The following is a 23,032-nucleotide window of genomic DNA, read 5'->3' on the forward strand; positions in this document are numbered from 1 at the left end:
CAAGGTCTGTAGTTGTGAAATATCATGAAAGACTGTTTGCCGGGACTTTGCTGGAGAGGAATTCCCTTTAACCTAAATAAAAGAGGAGTCTGCTTCATGATCTTGGGAAGCCTAAGTCAGAACATCTAGCTTCCTGCACGGCTTGTCGAAACTAGGTTGTGAAGGTTACAAACAGTGATAACATGATTACCCCCAGACAGGGCAACTGTTCATAAGTACATATCGGTTGTTAAATGCCCGGATTTTGATCACATGGCAATGGGGATTCTGCAATAGTTGTCGTGTCAGAATTGGTCATAAGTTATAATTTTTTTCCACTGCTGTTGTAACTTTGAACAGTCACTAAACAAACAGTTGTAAAATGAGGACTGCCTGTATTAGCCAACGGCCTCAATAAAAGACAATTTACCAATTAGGAAGATGTAGACGTGCCTTGTTTTCTTTTTTCTTTTACTGCTAAGGCTCAATTCCTTAATGTAAAAAAAAAATTGACAGGGTAAAACCATTTTTCAGGCTATTTTGCTCTTGGCTCATTCTTTGATATGGAAGTTTTTTCCCCCCCCCCCACTATGTGGAAGGACTGCTGTAGTCTGGAAATAAACATTAAACAATTAACGCTGATTATCTTGCAAGTCTCCGGGTCAAAGCCCTTATAAAATGCAAAGGCATAATCTATCGATCGATATCGCTACAATGAATGCAAGCAGGCACACACAAATTAATGTCCCTCACCTAAGGACACTTAAATCGCTCAAACTAAATGAAGATTTATACTGAGTCTTAAATTTAACTCCCTATTTTCTTTACTATTAATGGAGGCAAGGACAATCATCTCACTGGGGGTCACTGATGGTTTATTCGACAGTTGAAAGAAGCTGTTACGTGTCTGTCCATATCTAAATAGAGAGAGGTAGTATGGGTGGTTTCAGAATATCACCAAAAATATTAAAAAGGATGGTTTTTTAAAAAAAAAACTAGACACCATCCCTTCTCAAAGTAAAATTAAATTCAATGTAATTCCTGCTAGGACATCGTAGCCTACATGTTCTTCAACTACTTTTTCAATGTTTCTGTTCTGATCCAGCTCCCCAAACACAACAAACCCTCTGTAGTTAAATCAATGTTTCCTTTATTAGGAGTGCCAGCAGCTCCGGCAAAAAGTTTCTCTCTCAACACAGACTAACAAGTCTGTCCGGCAGGGAGATGAATAGTTGTCTGCCACATCTATTCATCTCTGCCCCCTGCCTTTTATCCCCAGAGCTAGGGTGGAGCTTAGTTAGCAGCGGTGGCTCGTCCGTCCCAAGGACCGGCCCATAGATTTCCACTGCTCTCCTCTCCTCTGCCTTCTGTGCATCCGGCACTGGAGCCAGCTGTTCCTCCTCTTCCTCATCAGCCACCTCCAGACCTGGGGGCTGTTGACTCTCCATATGAGGGCTGACGGATGGCCCAGACTCTGCCTCTGTCTGTCTGTCTCTTTCTCTGCCAGTTCCATTCCCTCTTCCCCCCCCGGAGCTCTCAGATTGCCTTGATGCTGATCCCAAGCCTCCTCCTCCTCTGATTTGGCTACTGGAAGAGCTGGCAGCCGACAGGCCACAACAGTTTCCTTCTGTTCAGGTGAGCCCTCCAAGGAGATGACGCAATTGCATCTAAGGCTACTTATTTCATTGCTGAACTGTCATTATTATAATGGTATGGGACCAGGCTACCTGTGGAACTGTCTTTGTCTCAGTACATCAGCCTGTCTCACCTGGTTAGGCAGAGAAAGGATAGAGGAAGTCCAGGACTTACAACAGTTCATTTAGTGACTATTCAAAGTTACAGCGGCACTGAAATAAATGACGTACGTCCATTTTTCACACTTATGCCCGTTGTAGTATCCCCATGGTCATGTGATTCACATTCGGATGCTTGACAACTGACTCACATGTATGACGGTTGCAGTGTCCCGGAGTCACCTTCTCACAAGCAAAGTCAACGGGGAAACCAGATTCCCTTAACAACTATATTACTAATTTAACAACTGCAGTGATTCACTTGACAAATGTGGCTAGAAAAGTTGTAAAATGGGGCAAAACCCACTTAACCAATTTCTTACTTAACACCAGTGGTGGGTTCCTACTGGTTCGGATAAACCGATGATGGTTTGGTGGCCTCGGTCGCTGAAACTGGCAGCAGCGACCCAGGCCTGCCATGCCCCCGAACTGGTTCCCAGATGGCACCGTAGGCGCCGCCATCTTGTTTTTCAGTTCTGTGCATGCGCAGAACAATTTTAATAGCACTGCACACGTGTGCGAAGCGCGCACGCGAGCAAACCTGCAGTAGTGCTTGCCAGAACCCACCCCTGCTTAACACCATCAATTTTGGCCTCAATTGTGGTTGTAAGTTGACGACTACCTGCATTGCAGACTCCAGAATTTTGACTGGCAGGGTCCAGAAAGCGAGCCTTGTCTGCCATCGTTCCTGCCCTGCAACATTCACCCCACCACCCTTGAGAGGTGAAGTGGGACCCCATTCTTCTGACCTTCCAGAAAAGCATGAAAACATGGCTCTGTAAGCCTTGCTTGGATTGCACAGAGGAACACAGATCAGTGAGGCTGGATAATGTTGAAGGATCCAGTCTGGTCAGTCATCAAGACCAGAGGGTTAGTTTTCCTTTGAACCTGTGCTGGTTATATATTTTTTATTTATTTATTTATTTATTTATTTATTTATTTATTTATTTATTTATTTATTTATTTATTTATTTATTTAATTTGTATGCCTCCCACTCTCAAAGAGACTCTGGCGGCTTACAAGTAAAAAAGGGAAAGGGAAGGACATACAAAAACAAGACAACAGTAAAAGATCCACAACATTCACAACTTAGGATGGGGCTGGACAAAATCAACAGCCCCAGGCCTGCCGGAACAGCCAGGTCTTGGTCGCTTTGCGGAAGGCCGGAAGGGTAGTAAGGGTCTGGATCTCCGCGGGGAGATCGTTCCAGAGGGCCGGAGCAGCAACAGAGAAGGCCCTCCCCCGGGGAGTCGCCAGCCAACATTGACCGGCAGATGGAATCCGGAGGAGGCCTAATCTGTGCGATCTTATAGGCCTCAGGGAGGTAATTGGCAGGAGGCGGTCTCTGAAGTAGCCAGGTCCGATACCATGTAGGGCTTTAAAAATAACGACTAGCACTTTGAAGCGTGTCCGGAGACCAATGGGAAGCCAGTGCAGCTCGCGGAGGATAGGTGTGATGTGGGTCTACCTAGGTGCACCCGCAATTGCTCGCGCGGCTGCGTTCTGGACTGCGTTCTATAGAGTTGTTTTGTTTGAGTTAGCTGAGATAATCATTCAGTTGTGTGACCCAATAGCTCAGAGATCACATTCTGAGATGTTCCCTGTGGATGGGCTCCAGAATGAGTCCGAAAACTCGGATGACCCCTGGTCCTACTGAACAATCCAGACTAGATCCTACAATAATTCACTGAGTAATTATGTCAAAGAAGGCTGTAAAATTGAGTGTGACTCACTTGACAACCACCTTGCTTAGCAACAGAAATTCTGGTCCCAATTGTGGTTGCACAATCACTGGATTTGCACAGGCACAGTGAGGACAGCCTAATAAATGGTACAGTCGCCCAATGCCTTTGCTTCATATGATTTACCCATTATTTGCTAGTCGAATGAAATGCTCCTTACAATATCAAGCAAAGATATGTCTTGCTGACATAAGGCCACTAATTGGGACATTTTATGAGAGCGCAAATGAGGCCCTGAGTATCTGCAAGCTTACAAAAAAGAGAAATAATGAAAACACACACACACACACAAGCAAAAAAAGGGTTTAGCAGCCAAGATCAGGAGAAAGGTTAAAATATACAAGCAATAAAAACTCTAGATAAGGTATATTTAGAGACAAGACAGAAGACCATTTGGCAATTACAATGAAAGATTTTTTTTATGAAACCTTTTTTGGTTTAACGGCAAATCTGGGGAACTTTGTACTACTGGTTTCAAAGAAGGTTGAGCAAAACAGCATTGAGAACTGGAAGGAGAAAAACTAAGAATGAGAATCAAACAACTGTTGGAAGAGTAGTGCGAACACCACATGGGAGCTGTGATAATGCAACTTACAACCATTTGTGTAATGACTGAGTTACAATGGCATTGAGAAAAGTAACTGATGGCCGTCCTTCACACTTCACATTGCAGCGTCCCTGTGGTCACGTGATCAAAATTTGGCTGCTTGGCAACCGGCTCGTATTTATGACGGTTGCCCTGTCCCAGGGTCACGTGGTCTCCTTTTGCGGCCTTCTGACAAGCAAAGTCTATAGGGGCAGCCAGATTCACGGGACAAACGTGCTACTAACTTAACTACCATAGCGAGTCACTTAAGAAACGTGGCAAGAAAGGTCGTAAACTGGGAAAAAACCAGGGATGAATTTCAGCAGGTTCTGGAGAACCGGTAGCGGAAATTTTGAGTAGTTCGGAGAACCAGCAAATACCACCTCTGGCTGCCCACAGAGTGGGGAGGGAATGGAGATTTTGCAATATCCTTCCCCTGGAGTGGGGAGAGAATGGAGATTTTGCAATATCCTTCCCCTGGAGTGGGGCGGAAATGGAGATTTTGCAATATCCTTCCCCTGGAGTGGGGAGAGAATGGATATTTTGCTCTATCCTTCCCCTGGAGTGGAGAGGGAATGGGGATTTTGCAGTATCCTTCCCCTGTAGTGGGGAGGGAATGGAGATTTTGCAGTATCCTTCCCCCTGGAGTGGGGTGGGAATGGAGATTTTGCAGTATTCTTCCCCCTGAAGTGGGGTGGGAATGGAGATTTTGCAGTATCCTTCCCCCAGGAGTGGGGAAGGAATCGAGATGTTGCTGTATCCTTCCCCCTGGAATGGGGTGGGAATGGGGATTTTGCTGTATCCTTCCCCTAGGAGTGGGGAGGGAATCAGGATCTTGCAGTATCCTTTTCCTGCCACGCCCACCAGGCCACGCCCACAGAACCGGTAGTAAAAAAATTCAATTTCACCCCTGGAAAAAAAACTCATTTAACAATTGTATTGCTTAGCAATGGAAAGTTTGTGCTCAATTGTGGTTATAAGCCGTGGACTACCGATATTATAAAACTAGGATTCGAACCTGAAAACTCTATTTATGCTGTGTCTAAGTACATATATCAGATTTGATCTTGTCTTTATTTTCCCCCCTATTGTTTGAGTTAGGCCTGACTCGATGCCTTCCAGTCATGTAATTAAAATCTAACTTTGCATGCTCCTTTTATAAGAAAATGTTACTCTGCTAATAAAGCTATTTTCTCCCATGGTAGCTACAGATTGCCCTATTGCAGGGGTTGTCAAACTCACAATGTCACAGCGGCATCACATGATATATTGGGACTCCCCCCACCTTTGTCAAACCGGATGTGGGCCGGGAGTTTGACAGCCCTGCCCTGTTGTTGCCTGTAGATGGAAATGAAGCCATTTTAAAGCACAGGGTCTCCTTAATACCTTTAGTCATAGAAGCTTCTGACTCAGAAACGGGGTCTGCTTTTTCTTCTCCATTCGACTCATCAACTTCTGTCACAGTTGTTAGCTCAGGTTCACTTTTATAAAGCCGATAATCAGGACCCTAGAAAAGAACCAGACCACAAACATAGATTCATTTTAGCAATAGCAGTTAGATTTATATACCGCTTCATAGGGCTTTCAGCCCTCTCTAAGCGGTTTACAGAGTCAGCATATCGCCCCCACAGTCTGGGTCCTCATTTCACCCACCTCGGAAGGATGGAAGGCTGAGTCAACCTTGAGCCGGTGAGATTAGAACCGCTGAACTGCAGATAACAGTCAGCTGAAGTGGCCTGCAGTACTGCACCCTAGCCACTGCGCCACCTTGGCTCTTGTTTTCCTTGTTTGATGTACTAGCACCTAGTTGCAAAATAATTTCCTGTCCTTATGACAAAATTTGTATCGAAATCTGAAGCTCCGGTTCAGGAAAGGTCAAATTGTTCTAATTTCATAGGGAATAATTTCTACAAATTTTTCTCTTTTTCATTTTTGAGCCCCCCCCCCCCCAAATGTCCCTTTTTCATTTCCTTGCTTTATCACTTAAAAGTCTTTGTTCCGTCTCCAATTTCTTCTCTGTTCAAATGTAAATCATACACTCCCTCTGGCAGGGTGTTTTCTGTCATGATTTTATTTTATTTTTTTAACTTTGGAAAACACAATCTGCATGAATGGTTTTGAATAAATGATAATTAAAAAAAAAACATGCCAGTAAAAATGGCATGTTTCAACAATTCCTGTATACCCGATAGAACAGAGCAAAAAAATCTTGTTCTAACCGTGTTAAATGACAAGTCACATTTTGTTTGAACCTAACATGGACATGCAACCAATCCGAGTCAAGGGGAGACATGTATATTCACAAAATGTCGAGGGGGGGGGAGGAAAACCCCCTTCCCCATCCCAAAATAAAAATCATAAATGGCAAAGATGAATAATGTCCTTGAAAAAAAAATTAAACAAAAAGACGAAGCTGAGTAAGGGAAAGCAATATAAAATAAGTGGGATGTCAATCAAATAAAATGGCAACCGTGCGGGAGAGGAGATGGGAAGGGCGCGTGATGCTCGGTGGGGGGACGATGTGGCAATGGTGGCCACTTACACAGTGAGCTCCATTTCTTTGGTAGCCTTGAACTTGATGAATCTTCTTCTCTTCAGGCAGATGGACGGGGCCCCTGCTATAACAGAGCAAGGAGCTGCTATCACTGGGCAGAGGGGGGATTATGGGAAGCTGCTCTGCAAAGTCATAGGACCGAGGGAGCGGAGGACGAGGTGGGACTACTTCCTCTTCCTAAAGATTGCAGAACAGTCACCTGATTTAGATGTGCTCATCTCCTACAAGACTTACACAACTTCTTTCAAATATTTCACAGCAGTTACAAGACAGTTTGGGGTTAGAGCAGGGGTGTCAAACTCAAGGCCTGGGGGGCCAGATCCGGCCCATGGGGTGCTTAGATCTGGTCCATGGGGCCGCCCTGGAAAAAGCGAAGGACCGGCCTTCAGTGCCTTTGCCAGTGAAAATAGAGCTTGGGAGGGCCGCGGGCAGTACTCCCGAGCTCCATTTTTATTGGCAGAGGATTGCAGGAGGCTGTCGTAGCTGAAAACGGAGCTCCGGAGCCCATTTTTGTTGGCAGAGTGCTTGGGCCACCACAGGCGCCCCCAACATGAGTGACATCAATCTGGCCACGCCCCCTGGCCATGCCCATCCCAGCCCCTCGAGGTCAAACACAACCCTTATGCGGCCCTCAATGAAATCAAGTTTGACACCTCTGGGTTGGAGGGAAGCTGCTGTCGCAATGAAGCATAAAGGGGGAAAGAAATCCCAATTACGTCAGTTTAGATACACAAAGGTAGACACAACTCTCTTTTCTTTCCATTTGTACACACCTGGGTACCATTTAAAAATAGGTCTTAGTTCCCCTCCGCCACCACCCTCAAGCAAAGGAAAGACCTTCACTTAGGACAAATACAGGCAGTCCTTGACTTACAACAGTTCAGTTAGTGACTGTTCAAAGTTACCACAGCACTGAAAAAAGTGACTTATGACTGTTTTTCACACTTACGACCCTTGCAGCATCCCAGTGGTCACGGGGTGAACAATATTCGCAACTGACTTATATATATGAAGGTTGCAGTGTCCCGGGGTTATGTGATCACCTTTTGCGACCTTCTATCAAGCAAAGTCCACGAGGAAGCCAGATTCACTTAACGACCATACTTATCAACTACCATGATTCACTTAACAAATGTGACAAGAAAGGTCGTAAAATGGGGCAAAATTTACTTAATAATAAATATTTCACTTAGCAACATGAATTTTGGGCACAATTGTGGTTGTAAAGCAAGGACTACCTGTGGCTCTTTACATAAAGAATTATTCTGTTTCCTCTATAAATTTATTTACAACATCCCTATGCATATCAATATTCAAATATACCTTTATTCACCAAGGGTGAATAAATCCACCAGCAAATCATGAAGATTTTATAGCTTTCCCATATTAAAAAAAATCTGTCCACTTTTCTTAATACATTGATACCAGTGGCAGAGTCCTTTTAAGGCAACTCTGTCTTAATATTCCACTTATCCTAGATAGCAATTGCATTCAGCTTCATGCTTTTCATCAAACTGTTGTTTCAAGTGCTCGGCTCGTAATTATAGAAGGCACACAAGCAAAGCAGTATTTCTTTTCGTCTGAAATGTGTGCGCGTGATGAGGGACCAAAAAAATAAAATCAATATTCAAATTTATATTCATAATACGTTTATTGTGAATGCTTAACCTTTAAATGCACCCCACTTATAAATATCTTATTGAAACTTATGAAATATACACATAAATGGAGAAGCAGGAGTCTGGAAATTAAATAGCTTCTATAGAATCTCAAAAAGAAAGCAGAAAATCATACCTCATTTTTATATTTTGGTGAAAACGTCTTTGATGCTATGATACCTATTTAAAAACAAAGCAGAATGTTTAGCTTATCATAAATAATGGTTAAAAATTATGGTTGCAGTAGCAATAAATTTGCAGTGATTTAGAGTTTCCATTATTTCCTTTTTAGTCTTTGGAAGTAAAATTGCATTTAATCAAAGAAGAATAAGTACAGCATTTATTCATCGTACAGGTGTCTTCGCTAGTCCCATAGATCTGCAGGAAGTCAATATGCTAATTTACCTGCCTCCGTGGTGCTGTTTCTTTGCTGCTTATGTTTACTCAAACCTTCCATTACATCCTGAATTCGCCAAAGCTCTTTCTGAATCTGAGCACGCTGTATCCCAGCCGACTCACTCTGCCAGAGATAAAAGTTAGTGATGAGGCGCCGTGCGTTTAAGGCATCCAATTATTTTCAACTAGTATCATGCACCCTTTTATGTTCTGCTCTGAATCCACTGATATTCTCCTGGACCTAATCAAAAGGCTATTTTGCTGGCTTCTCTCAAGGTAGCCAAACTCTCAAGATAGTTACTGCTGTCTGAAATAGTCGGCACACGTAATTATGGAATAGCAAGTTCTGCCTAGTTGGAATTGTGTGCAACGTGTGAGATGTGCATTGGTTAAGTGATGCAGCTCGGGTGAAATGGCCCAGAGCTCTGTTATCTAGTGGGACTCTGGATAAGTAATCAAAGAGCCAGAAGGGAGGAGGGAAAGAAATAGGACCAGCCTTAAAACCTGAGTTGACATGGGCATTCTCTGGCCCTCAGACCCTACCGGGCTGGATCGTATAAAAGCATGTTTTATTGGTAGTGGGTAATTGCTTGTGCATGTGGTTATTTATTTATTTCAGGAGAAGCAGTATTATTCAAAGTGCAGTAAAGTACAATAAGCCAAAGAAATTATAATTGTATTCATATATATATACACACACACATATCCTGGAGTCCAATCACATCTATCTATCTATCTATCTATCTATCTATCTATCTATCTATCTATCTATCTATCTATCTATCTATCTATCTATCATCTATCTATCTATCTATCTATCTATCTATCTATCTATCTATCTATCTATCTACCTACCTACCTACCTACCTACCTACCTACCTACCTACCTACCTACCTACCTACCTACCTACCTAATCATCCATCCATCCATCCATCCATCCATCCATCCATCCATCCATCCATCCATCCATCCATCCATCTATCTATCTAATTTTATTTATGTGATTGGACTCCATAATGTTTGGGAATGGCTCACATTAGCAATAGCACTTAGACATATATACCGCTTTACAGCCCTTCCTAAGAAGTTTATAGAGTCAGCATATCCAGCAGTTTATAGAGTCAGCATACTCAACAATCTGGGTCCTCATTTGACCGACTTCGGAAGGGTGGAAGGCTGAGTCAACTTTGAGCCCGGTGAGATTTGAACTGCTAAACTGCAGGCAGCCGGCAGGCAGCAGTAGTAGCCTGCAGTACTGCACTCTAAGTACTGCGCCACTGAGGCTCATATTCAATTTTAATGCTCACATTAAAATTCAGGGAACAATAAAAAGAAATCCCATGAGCCTGGGAAAAAAACACACTCCCTATAATCTAAAATACAACCAATGGCCTCAAGAACCATTCTACCCATGGTTTTTAAAGATTTCCAGATCACCGGGGTGGGGTGGGGGGTGCGCTACATAGATCATATGCCAACACCATTAAATTTCTCTGTAACTTGCTAACCATGTGAACAAGGGACATTATTCATTACTTTTCTACCAGTATTTCTACTTCTTAAAATTTCCACATCTGTAATAATACGATGTACAGGACTTCAATACCCATCTTAGTGATGGTGGAATTTCTGTTTTTTAATAGTGTACACTCTATGTGGTGTTCTTGGTTTCATTGAGCATCAGGAACAGGGGTGGATTCCAGATTCTTTTACTGCCGGTTTGCTTAGGGCCGCGCTTCAGGTGCACGCATGCTTTGCATGCCCGCTGCTTGATGTACGCATGTGCAGTCATGAAAAAATTGCTTCTGCGCATGTAGAACTAGATATTTATCGCAAGGCAGGGGTGTCAACACCACGGCTTCAAAATCTAAGGGAGTGGTTCGAATAAAACCCAACAGCACATTTTCGTGTGATTGTTGATAAAAATAGGATCGCCAACATGATCACCAACATCCAATGATGGATATGGAAGAAGAAGAAGAAGAACGGGTGTCAAACTTGCATCGTCATGTGACATATTTCAAGCCCCCCCTTTTGCTAAAATGGGGGTAGACGTGGCCAGTGCATGACGAATCCAGCCGGCGGTCTTGACACCCCTGTCCTAAGGGGTTCAAACACTTTATCCACATTTACTGATTAACCCATAGTTTGGTAAGTCATGTAAAATCTCATAAATGGGGCCATGGTATAATACGTAACACCTGTTATCTCTCTTTTGTGAGAGTTTAAGCAGACCAGCCTGATAGCAACTGCTGAGCTGCTAATAAGCTCCTGAATACTCCTAAACTTAATGCACTGTATACAGACATTTAAAGTGTGTGAGTTAATTTTTTAGATAGTTGTTTGAATCCCGAAGGAGAACATCTGGCTACCTACACCTGAAGAATTCCAATCAGGACAAAACATGTCATGCGGTGCCCCCTACTGACCGAAAAATGAATATATACTGTGCAAAAATGGAGAACCTGCTCTTAGTAAATATTGACCAAGATAAAACGAATTCATCAACTTGCTCTAGTTTTTCACCATTTATATATAACTTGTGATCTTTCTACCATTTTTTCTCTGAAGCCAATTATTATTGTCTCTGAAAAAGAATAAATTTATAAATCAACAGTCCTCACTGCACCCTACTGCTCGACGCATGCTGCAAATCATTATGTTCTCAGCCAATAAGAAGTTATAGCCTGTTTATAATTCTCAACCAATATGCTTTATCGTCATCACAAACTTTATTCATTTAGCGTTAGGGTTCATTTAGCCATTAAGCTAAAGGAGAATCCCTGCTCTGTCTTGAAATATTTTTTAAAAAAATCTAATTATCCTCATGCCTGTTTTACTTACACTACATGCTGATGATAAACCCACCAATCTTTAACCTCATTTTTGGGCAAAACATTCCATAATTCAAGCCTATTTATCACAGACATTTTCTAAGCCAACGAATGTACAATAAGCATTCTTTCTCAAACTGAAATATTTCTCAATAAAAGCACTCCCTAAAGCAATAAATTACTAAATGTTATTCTTTGTCACCACCTGTATCCTTTCCATCAAGTATTCTGGCCAAATGCTTAATAAACTAATCCCTCTACAAGTTTTTCATTCACTCTTATTCTTTTTCCCTTTGTCCAGAGTGACAATGACAGCTTCCTTCCAATCATAATCTTTATAACATGTTGAAACAAGGCACACAACCGCTCTAGAAGGAAACCATGCATGTATTTTCACATCTCTTCAATTTCATTATTATTTCAGCCGTGTCATTTTTTCAACGTTCTCACGCCGTTTATGACTTTCTTTTCATTATTACTTGAATACTATTATCTATAGTATTAATTTCAATTCTACTCTTCAACGTATTATCATTATGACACAAATCTCAAGAACTTCCCGTTCAGAATTCCCTCATGTCACTTTCATCCTATATCATTCAACCTCTTTTATTTTTAATTCCATTCACTCAGGTTGAGCTTTTCTAATTAATCCTTCTACCATTTTTTTTTCAAAACAACACCCTGTCTGTTTAGTCATTCTATTATCCTTTTCTGCAACATAATCCGTTACGTTGCCAAAACACACACACACACACACACACCACCTAGCACATACCCGCTAATTCCAAAACAGTATTTGCGATTTACATAATTAATATTTTCTCATGGTGGCTCTGGGTGGCTTACAGAAATAAATCCCCAATGGAAAACCCAATAACCGCCCTCCAACTCCTGCCAACTTCATAACAATCACTTGATGGGCTCCGTATCATCCTGGAGTCTCCAGACCTTCTGGCAAAAGCGGCAGGTCCTTTTGAAAGAAGTGGGGACCAATCTTATTTCCACAGGGATGATGCTACCACGGAGAAGGCCCCGTCAGATGGACCTCCATAGGAGAAGGGACCTGTAACATCCCTTCCCTCCCTGCTCTGAGGATATTTGACTGGGAAAAAGATGGTGCTTCAAATAACCTGCTCCCGAGCTATCTAGGGAGCTACGGATCATAAACACCCATACCCAGAAAATACTATGGAACAAAGTTGACATTTTAATCACACCTGAACCTCGCCTGTCCGTTCCAGCTGCTCCTGCATGTGGTTCTTTGTGATTGTCACATCATATTCTAGTTTGTCGTATTCTCTCCAAGCCCTCTCGAGTTCCTGAAAACAGAAGAATATACGTATATAAAAATATCTGCCATCATATTTTGGTGGCTTGCCACAAAGATGTGCACATACTTTACGAACCCAAGGAACAAAAACTAATATTTTAATTTGAAAAAGAAACTGAGGATCTTGCAGTATTGCTGATTGAGATTTGTTTTATTTATATGCCGCCCTATTCCCGGCGGGACTCAGGGCGGCGAACAACTCAAAGGGGGAAAGGGAACACAAAAGAACAAGACAAGCATTTAAAATAGCCAACAGCCACACAAGTCGAGAGGGGAAGGGAGCTCATCAACCCCAGGCCTGCCGACACAGCCAGGTTTTAACGGCTTTTCGGAAAGCAAGGAGAGAGGTGAGGGTCCGAATCTCTGCGGGGAGTTCGTTCCAAAGGGCCGGAGCTGCCACAGAGAAGGCCCTCCCCCGGGTCGTAGCCAGATGGCATTGGCTGGTAGAGGGAACCCGGAGGAGGCCCACCCTGTGTGATCTGATGGGTCTTTGGGAGGTAATTGGCAGCAATGATGAAGAGGGAAGTCCTCCGTTGACTTTCTCTATTGTCACTTGGCTTGTTTCTTGGATTTACTGGGCTGTCCTTAATATCACTTTAATGAACTCATGGAAGGAGATCCAATAGAACAGTTGGGGCAAGCTTCTTTTGCTCAATTCTGATCCTTCACATACATCCATTACTTGATATGACTAATGATTCACTGTTCTTTAGTATGGCAGAAGTTCTTTAAAAGATTTTGACGTGGATACTTCTTCTAAAAAGTGTCCTTTCACTTGCTGCTTGGATACAGTTCATTTGTCAGTGGATTTATAGCTATATTAGTTAGAACCACTGAGCTGGGGCTGACGTCTAGTGACCATATGGACAAATCCTGGCTTGTCCCTATAGATGACAATCTATAGCGGTGATGGCTAACCTTTTTGTGCTGAAAATTGGCATACGTGTCACAGCGCCCCCCCCCCGCACCCATAATGCAATGTGCACGTGACCCCCTCCCACCCCTGCAACCCCCCGTGCTCCCCCCACCCATGTGCACATGACACCCACCCCTTCGTGCTCCATTTTGTGCCTAGTACGCCTTCCTACAGCCTCCTGGGAACAAAAATGGGCTGTGGGGTAGGGACTCCCCGAGCTCTTCCCCGCGCATGCATACATGACCCTCGCGCATGCACGGCACAGTCCTGAAAATCAGCTGGCTGGTGGGAGGCACGTCCGGATGGTGTTGGAGCTGAGCTGGGGGCGATGGCTTGCATGCCCGCAAAGAGGGCTCTGCGTTCCACCTGTGGCACGTGTGTCACTGGTTCGCCATCACGGATCTATAGCAATTCCAGGTGGATTACAATAATATTTCCAAGTCTTATCTATCCACTGTAATCATTGTCTTCCCATCTCCTCCCCTCAATTGTGCAATGCATTCGGTTGTATTTTCCTAGTGCAACTCCAACATGTATCATCTGCAGAAATAATAAGCTTCTACTTGTTAATTATTGCCTCAAAGGCTTGTCCCAGACTGACTTATTTGGTTCTTCTTGAAGTCCATTATATTCTTAATACCTCCCTCTAAATCAATTATTTGAAGTCAATAATTATCTTTGTTTTTCCGTAATGTCCATCAATCATAATATCTATTATCATTGGGAAAAGCACAGCTTTAACTATTCCGATCTCTATGATACAAATTACAAATTAAATAAATAAAATAAAAAATAATAAATGATAGAAGTATGCATATGTCATGTACTTGTCTACATTTGTCACTGCCTTCCTGAGCAAGATTAATTTCTCTACCTCTCTTTCTGTTCTTGAGTTTAAGAAAATACAAATGTCTACCATTCTCATTTCATGGCAATCATTGTGAATTTACAAGTGGCATTACCTTCATCTTAACATTTTAGATTAACCCAGGTTCTTCATTTTCCATTTTATTTTCCTAATGAGCATTTCTGCAACTACTGCAGAAATGTGCATAAGGTGGAACTGAATGCTCTGGAGAGCTCTGTAATCTTCCGTTTCCCTCTCTGAAACTTCATTCAAATGATGCCTTTCTTCAGGCATCTGTATATATGTAAAGTTGCCACTTTCAGCTGGTGAATATAATTTCAGAAATTGGTCCAGCGAAGATTCAGGAGTGGCGGGGAGAGGAATCGGAGAGAGATAGGAACAAACATCCAATAGTTCTCCAGAACATTTTGATCCACAATCACCAAATTTTGTATATTTGACTTTCAGCGGAGAAAAGGTGCCATCTGCATATTTCTAACTCTTGGTGTTTCATCCTCCAATTTTGTTTACAGCTGCAATCTCTTCCAATATTGCTGCTTTTCAAAAACTTTTGCCATGTAAATTAATCATAAAAGATGACAAAGCACATTATTGTTTCACTCCCTTCCTTACACTGAATCTCTTTGTTTCCTCAAATTCAGTTCCTACAGTAGCTTCTTGTTTATTTTGAACTTTGCTCGAAAGAATAATCAAGTAGCTCGGCATGCCTATTAGTCTTAATGTGTTCCACATTTTGGCTCGCTGTACCTGATCAAAGCCTTCCTTTAGACAATAAAACAGGGGCAAACCTCCCGAAATTATTTTGTGCTCTTCATTATCCACATTAGCTATCTAACCTTAGGTTACCCGGCCTTTTCTTAAAACTGTCTTCAATGAAGCTTCTGTTTTCGCCTCTCTCCTCAAAACAGAGATGACAGAACAAGGCTGTACGACTCTAACAGATATTGTACTGTTACAGATATTGCACTGCCAATGCTAAACGGGGGCTAGTCCAAATGTTATTTTTTATTTAGCATATGACAAAATGTTAAAAAGCAATTAGCACTTAGACTTATACACCACTTTACAGTGCTTTACAGCTCTCTCTAAGCGGTTTACAGCATCAGCATCTTGCCCCCAACAATTTGAGTCCTCATTTTATCCACCTCGGAAGGATGGAAAGCTGAGTCAACCTTCAGTTGGGTGAGCTTTGAACTGCCAAACCGCAGACAGCCAGCAGTCAGCAGAAGTAGCCTGCAGTACTGCACTCTAACCACTGTGCCACCATGGCTCACCACAAAAAGCATGTCACAATTACATTCTCAATGAGCAAATATGAAACTATTTATTCTATTTATAAATCCAAAGCTAGAGTGTACACACATATAAATATAATCACTACGTGATGAAGTTTATGTGCTCAAAGAACCCTGTTCCATAATATGTCACACTGTCTGCTTTGGAGCAACACAACTCCGTTGATGGAGGAGAGTAGGATACCTGCCATGTTGGGTCCTAATCTTGTTAAGAATTGACCAGGTCTTACTGGGTAGATGGAATTCTTTTGGTTCAGCTGTAAAACAGGGAATGTGCAAAGGATACATTTGTTCCTACATAAACACTATCATATACTGTAAGTCTTTGATGTTTTAAAGGTAAACTGCAGTTCTTTCAGAGGTGTGGAAAAGATGAGATGGTGGATTTTAGCTATTCCAGCCAACTGTCAAGAACACTGATTTGGATTTTTGCACTGAAGAGGGACCAGGACTCAGTGGCCTAAGTACTCTCCTCTAGTTCCATGATTCTATATCTATAGGTAATTCTATATCTTCTAATTGAGTTGAGGTAGTAAATATGGGTGTTTGAAACATTTTGAGTCTGAAAGTGAAACATTCAGTATTTGCTCCGCATCCTTTGTAGCGGGGAAAAAATCAGTAGTTTTATTTTCTTAATTTATGAATGTTTGACATAGCTGAGAAAGGACACCAACTTTAACAATTAATAAGGATTTTACATGAAGATGTCTGGAGTTCAAGACCTGGTTGAGGAATTGGTTGGTTGGTTTTGACTTCCAGGTTGGTGCAGGAGGCCTTCCAAAACCCAAAATAGGATGTCGGGGGGGGGGGGACGACATGTGTGGCCGCCCCGTGCCCCATTTTGGGCCTAGTAAGCCTAGTGCACCAACCTAGAAGCCAAAAGGGGGGGGGCAGGGCGTATTTGGTGAGGTCATGTGCCCACCGGCAGGGCACACAGGAGGTCACACACATTGCATTATAGGTGTGAGTGCATATGTGCGCGCTTTCGGCACACGATGACAAAAAGGTTAGCCATCGCTGCTCTAGGTATTCCACTATGTGGAACTGACTTGTGTGCCACACAGCTGTTTAAAAAGAGCTGGATCCTTTAATTACAGGTAGTCCTTGACTTACGACCACACTGAGCTCAGAATTTCTGTTGCTAAGTGAGAAATTTGTTGACCTTTGCCCCATTTTTAAGACCTTTCTTGCTACCGTTAAGTGAATCACTGCCATTAGTAACAGAGTTGTTAAGTGAATCTGGCTTCTCCATTGACTTTGCTCGTCAGATGATTACAAAAGGGGATCACATGATCCTGGGACCCTGCAACCATCATGAATATGCCAAGCATTCTGAATTTTGATCATGTGACCCTGGGGATATTGCAATCATCTTAAGTGTGAGAAACGGTGTCGTAAGTCACTTTTTTCAGTGCCGTTGCAACTTCGAAGGGTCATTAAATGAACTGTTGTAAGTTGACTACCTGTAGTTGTTCATCAAAACTAAGTAGGTTAGTAGGCTGTGTCGAAGTCTAGGCATCTAAAAATAGGATGTCTAGCAGCAGATAGGAGTTTGATAAAGGGCAGCTTGGGGATAATAACACAAAAAGAGCACAGATGGAAATGGCAAAGGAAAAGGCTCGGGATCTGATTTATTTTGACTAGAAACAAGAAACTGAAAGATTTGTGGTGATATATTTCCATGAGTGGAAATGACAGCTTAAATACATATGTCAGCTTGATGACCTCAGGATATTCTAAGGTAATTCATCTGATGAAGAATTCCAGTTTTTGCTAGAACAGGCCGTGCAGATTTTACCAATTTTTATTTTTTAAAATATAGGCATTCATTTATTCCACTGTAGCAAAATGATTTCCATCCAGACTTTCTAAACCTGCTACAGATTTGGCAAATCCAAGACGAATCGGTATTTGCAAGCATGTGGCAAGAAAAAAAACACGCAGACAGCGCTACAATAAGAGACATCGCTAAGCGCACCGTGAGTTTTACTAAGAGAAAAGAATTGCATTTTCTTACCGCCGTAGCCCGAGATACTTCTCGGCAAGTGCTAAGCAGGCCATTCTGCAAATCATCCCTCTGTAAGATGACATTTTGTATGGCAGCTGGATTTTCTGCATTCATTTGTATCTCTTGGCTGGCCGATAGCAAAGCTTGCTCAAGCGTGTACTGCGGTAATAAAAAGAATAATTTTTTAATGTTCTGCATCATTGGACTGATTTCCTTTTTACGTCATTTATCAGTGTTCTGATAATAAAGCGTGCAAAATAACATAAATCTGGAATAATAAATATAATTATCCTACTTTTTCCTTGTGCAGCTGCTGAAGCTTCTCTTCGAGGGCCTGCACGACTTTATCTTGTTCACATAATCGGCTAAGCTTAGCCTAGTGCAGAAGAAAAGTTATGGATAATTCGTGCCAATAGCTGATTTGAAATACTGACTATAGATATACAGACTCTATAAACACATGTGCGTGCAGAGACTGGGAAAAAAATGTCCAACAGCGGAGCTTCACCTTTCAAGTCAAAATCATGCATTTAGCTGGAAACAGAATTTCAACCATCTTTATCAATCCTCTAAGGTACGATATTTTGGACTACTGGTCTCTCTGGTTGTGTAAGTCTCTATCTGCACATAGAGATTAGTTTCAAGTCAGGCATATAATACAGATAGCCCTCGACTTACAAAAGTTCATTTAGTGACCATTCAAAGTTACAACGGCACTGAAAAAATCTGACTTATGGCAGTTTTTCAAAGTTACAACCTTTGCACCATCCACCCGGTCACTTACGATCACAATTGAGCCCAAAATTTCTGTTGTAAAGTGAGATCTTTTGTTAAGTGAGTTTTGTCCTGTTTTACGACCTTTCTTGCCACAATCACTGCAGTTGATAAGTTAGCAACTCAGCTGTTAAGTGAATCTGGCTTTCCCGTAGACTATGCTTGTCAGAAGGTCGTAAAAGGTGATCACGTGACCTTGGGACACAGCAACGGTCATAAACATGAACCAGTTAACAAGCATCTGAATTTTGATCACGTGACCATGGGGATGCTGCAACGGTCGTTAAGTGTGAAAACTGGTCGTAAGTCACATTTTTCCAGTTGTAACTTTGAATGCTCAGTAAATAAATGGTTCTAAGTTGAGGGCTACCTGTACTTCCATGTATAGACTGACTCATTTTGGTGCTAGGACCTATGTCAGTCTAATTCATTTCAATGAGGGCCACATCAGGGTTGTGTTTGACCTTGGAGGGGGACCTGGCCAGAGTGGGCGTGGACAACTCGACTTCACTCATGTGATCAAATCCCACTTTTGCTAGTAGTTTCTTTTGTCAGCACACTGCTAGCGTAAACGGAGCTTGTGAAAGTTGTGCGTGGCCCTTCTGGGCTGTTTTCAGCTTCAATGGCCTCCTGCAGCCTCCTGCCAGGCAAAATGGAGCAGAGGAACAGACAGCAGGCTGGTCCATCACTGTTTCCAAGGCAACTGCGTGGGCTGGATTTAAGCACTGTGCGGGCCAGATCCAACCTGCGGGTCTCAAGTTTGACACCCCTGAGTTATGTGATTTATCTTCAGTACCTGCAGAGGATATTGTACATTTTCCCTAATGGTTCAAATTTATCCCAAAGTATAACTCAACTCTGCTGCAAAAAGCTAGAAAGAGTTATTAGATTGTTCACTTACAAACACAGCAGTTTAATTTAAAAAACAAAATAAAATTAAAAAAAAAATCAATATTCAGAGAGCTAACAGTACTTACATCAATATCCAGTTCTTCTGATCTGTATTTGTACAGAGTAGGCCTACTTTCATCTTGCGTCAGCTACAATAAGGAAAAACACTGCCATCAAACCACTTCACTAAAATCAAGTCAAGCCAGGCATTCCAAAGCGAATGTTTAATTAAGCATACATTACTTCAGATCAAAATGTTAAGCACTTAATATGCCTTAATCAACACACACTATGTAAATTTCGTTCATAATGGATGCCAAATTTAGACTGTCAGAAAGGAGAACCGTTTTTATTCTTGCTGGAAAGCTTCCCCAAAGATGAAAACGGAATGGCGTATTATCATCTGTGAGCTTCAGATAATTATCGTAAAATAATCTAAATTTAGTTTTGTTAGCCACTCAAATAAACAAGAACCCCCATGAAGCCAATTAGGAGTACATAAATCACTGATATCAAAGATCTGACGTCCTAACAGCAGAGAATAAATCTGTATGTGGGAATTCAGAATATGAAGCTCCATCCTGCTTTTATTTTACCTTTCAGGAAAGCTCTGTTAAACTCTTACTTGAGATGTATACAAGAGGTTATATTCTCAGTTACATCTTATGACAAACAGAAATACAATTGCCTGTAGATAGGGCCCTACTATTCTGGGTGTATTTTGTCAAGTTTTCCTTTAAAAAATGCTTCTCACATAACAATGTGCATAAAAAGATTTCTCTGTCTTGAACCAGTAGTTCAAAATGTAAAACATTGGAGAAACGTAGGAAGTATTGAGAAGATAAGCATTTAGAGAAGAGTTCACAGGGGCAAAATAGCCCATTCTAGATAAATAGATACAGAATGGGAATTTCTAAAAACAGCAAGAATGTTGGTTACATGAGATTTCCCAACTTAGTTCTAGTATAAACCATTGTTCTGATACTTCCTTCCTCAAGGGATATAAACTTCTAAATGTATTGCTAGTGCAATCAACTGTAGTGTGAAGGAAATTGTCTATGCCAGGGGTGTCAAACTCGCGGCCCATGGCCCGGATACATCATACGTTGGCCATGCCTGGTTTAGCGAAGGGGGAAAAATCATGATACAACACGTGACGACGCCCTGATGGCGCGAGTTTGACACCGCTGGTCTATGCCTTATATTAATTCGCACTCTACGTTTTAAGACTGCTGATTAGCAAGTTTCTTTTAAAAAAAATTGTGAAACTCTATGGAATGGTGGCGGCAGAATCTTGTAAGCAAATCTATAACTTTTCCATTAATAAATGGGCAGAGGCCCAATACAGATGTAACGCCCTCATGTGATTGTGGGCGCTTCCCCAGTCCTTTCCACTCTTTAACCATGATCTTGTGCTAGGCCTGAATCCGCAGTAAATCAATTTTATAATTAAAAGTAATTTTAGAATTACAAATGGTTTAAAATAAATTTGCAAAGCCTGAGGTAAAAGGACAAGTGAGTTTGGAGCCAAAGTGATGAATGAAGACACAACTTTATGGTCAGGAGAGTAGAAGAAGGGAAAGAGAAAATGCCTCAAACACATACGCCTAACTCGTTACATCTGTACTGAGGCCATCACAACAAACACTTTACCATAGTTCTGAATCCTTCACAACATCACTTAAGTTATTAATTCTCAAAATATCAATTTCCCTCCTCACTTTCACATTCATGCACAGTATTTTTGTGTACGCAATTAGATTAGAAGCCTAACCTCATTGTGTTTAAAACAATAAAACTGAAAAGACAAAGATGAGGCAAGGATTTAGCAAGTCAAATATTTCAATCACAGAACAGATCCGCCAAAGGTTTTTTTTTTTTTTTAAAGTGTTTCATTTCAAGGCATCTATCTTCATGCAAATGCGCTTGGTGACAATCCGAGAGAATGCACTGTGTATTAAAGCCATATAAATAACTTTGCTTTGAAATGAACATTTAATGAAATGAGCACTGGAAGATGAAAAAGCCACAGCACCTTTAAAATTCAGAAATATTATATATTTTAATTTGGTATGAAGTTTAGTACCTTGTTTTACAAACCCACTTGAATATATTCTACACAATTCACCTTGATAGGAGAAAGAATTGAAGAATGGAAATATATATATATATTTAAATGAAAAACAGATATGCTCAAATATGTTGATGTAAATCTGGCCGGGCTCTCAAAGGAGAAAGATATGAATCAATCTGCAGAAATTATAGGATGAAATATATGTCTCCAGCTATCATTTTTTAATGAAGTTATAGACAATTCCGAATCTTAATGACCTATTTTTTTATATCCTAAAACTGAAGCAAATGCACTGATAATTTCCTAAACTTCTTGGAACAATATAATCTAATTAACACCCTGTCTTTCTAAAAATAATGACAATTATCAACAGCACATTCTATCACATATGCAGAAGGAATACTGATTCTTATGTAGCGTTTGTCCATAATGTAATAATAAGCCACACATCAATGACACTGAATTTCACATTCTGTCTGCTTTCAAACAAACCATCATTTTCAGTTAGTTTTTATCTTTAAAACTGTTGATACTACCTTGTATTGAAGCACAGATTAACAATTACACTTTAAATTCAGTTATAGGCTTGGAATCAGAGGGAATTGGCTCCAGAGTATTTTAAACTACAGAAAACAAAAAGAAATAACAGTATCCTCAGTCTTTTACAGTAGCTTGAAAATTATGTTCTAAGGAATAGTGCTGTCAAGAGTTTTTCATTTTGAAAACTGCCAATGGTAAAATAATATTTCATGGAATGACAGCTTGTCCACTGTATCTTCGGATCTCTATCAAATGTTGAAAAATGTTGTAAACATCTACGTATTCTAAAATAAGGTCAGCTGAAGAGGGAAATAACCTTCCAAATGGAAAAAAGCAAATTCACTCTATTAACTAATCTAATATCATCCATTTTTAGAGGATAGTTGAGGGAGGGATATTTGAAACTCAAAAAGAAGAGGCAGCAGCAACAGTGTTTAAATCAGGGGTGTCAGACTCGCAGCCCGCGGGCCGGATATGTCACAGACTGGCCACGCCCATGCCCAGTTTGGTGGAGGAGAAAAAAAGTTGTGAGACTTCATGTGACGACGCGAGTTTGACACCCCTGATTTAAATGATTAAATGATGGGCAAAATAGAGTGCCTTGAAGATAACTCATTCTGAAATCTAAGGAAAAGATAAAGGCCCCATTTCCAACTTTTTATTCAAAAAGTGCCTAGATGATTTAAGGCACGATCCATGTTCAAACATATAATAAAACCCCCATAAAGACTCAAGGAACAGTATTATCTAGTGCCCAAACAACAGTACTGTATTCTAGACTGTCCATTA

General features: G+C 41.3%; 1 protein-coding gene across 12 annotated transcripts in view; it reads right to left on the bottom strand.

The window, feature by feature from the left end:
• Positions 1–23,032, bottom strand: part of PLEKHA5 (pleckstrin homology domain containing A5) — a 219,095-nt gene that overhangs the window by 16,870 nt on the left and 179,193 nt on the right. For 10 of the 12 annotated variants that reach the window (XM_032220568.1, XM_032220558.1, XM_032220561.1 and 7 more), the window contains 8 exons: positions 19,716–19,778; positions 18,260–18,340; positions 17,974–18,123; positions 12,765–12,866; positions 8,719–8,833; positions 8,450–8,493; positions 6,644–6,832; positions 5,488–5,608 (listed from right to left, as the gene is read on the bottom strand). In XM_032220568.1, the coding sequence (XP_032076459.1) occupies positions 5,488–5,608; positions 6,644–6,832; positions 8,450–8,493; positions 8,719–8,833; positions 12,765–12,866; positions 17,974–18,123; positions 18,260–18,340; positions 19,716–19,778 (865 nt within the window). The remainder of the gene's footprint in view (positions 1–5,487; positions 5,609–6,643; positions 6,833–8,449; positions 8,494–8,718; positions 8,834–12,764; positions 12,867–17,973; positions 18,124–18,259; positions 18,341–19,715; positions 19,779–23,032) is intronic. The other 2 variants (XM_032220563.1, XM_032220562.1) reach the window with 1 other exon arrangement.

Source organism: Thamnophis elegans, chromosome 7 (genome assembly GCF_009769535.1).
Source record: "Thamnophis elegans isolate rThaEle1 chromosome 7, rThaEle1.pri, whole genome shotgun sequence".
In the NCBI taxonomy this organism is placed as follows: domain Eukaryota; kingdom Metazoa; phylum Chordata; class Lepidosauria; order Squamata; family Colubridae; genus Thamnophis; species Thamnophis elegans.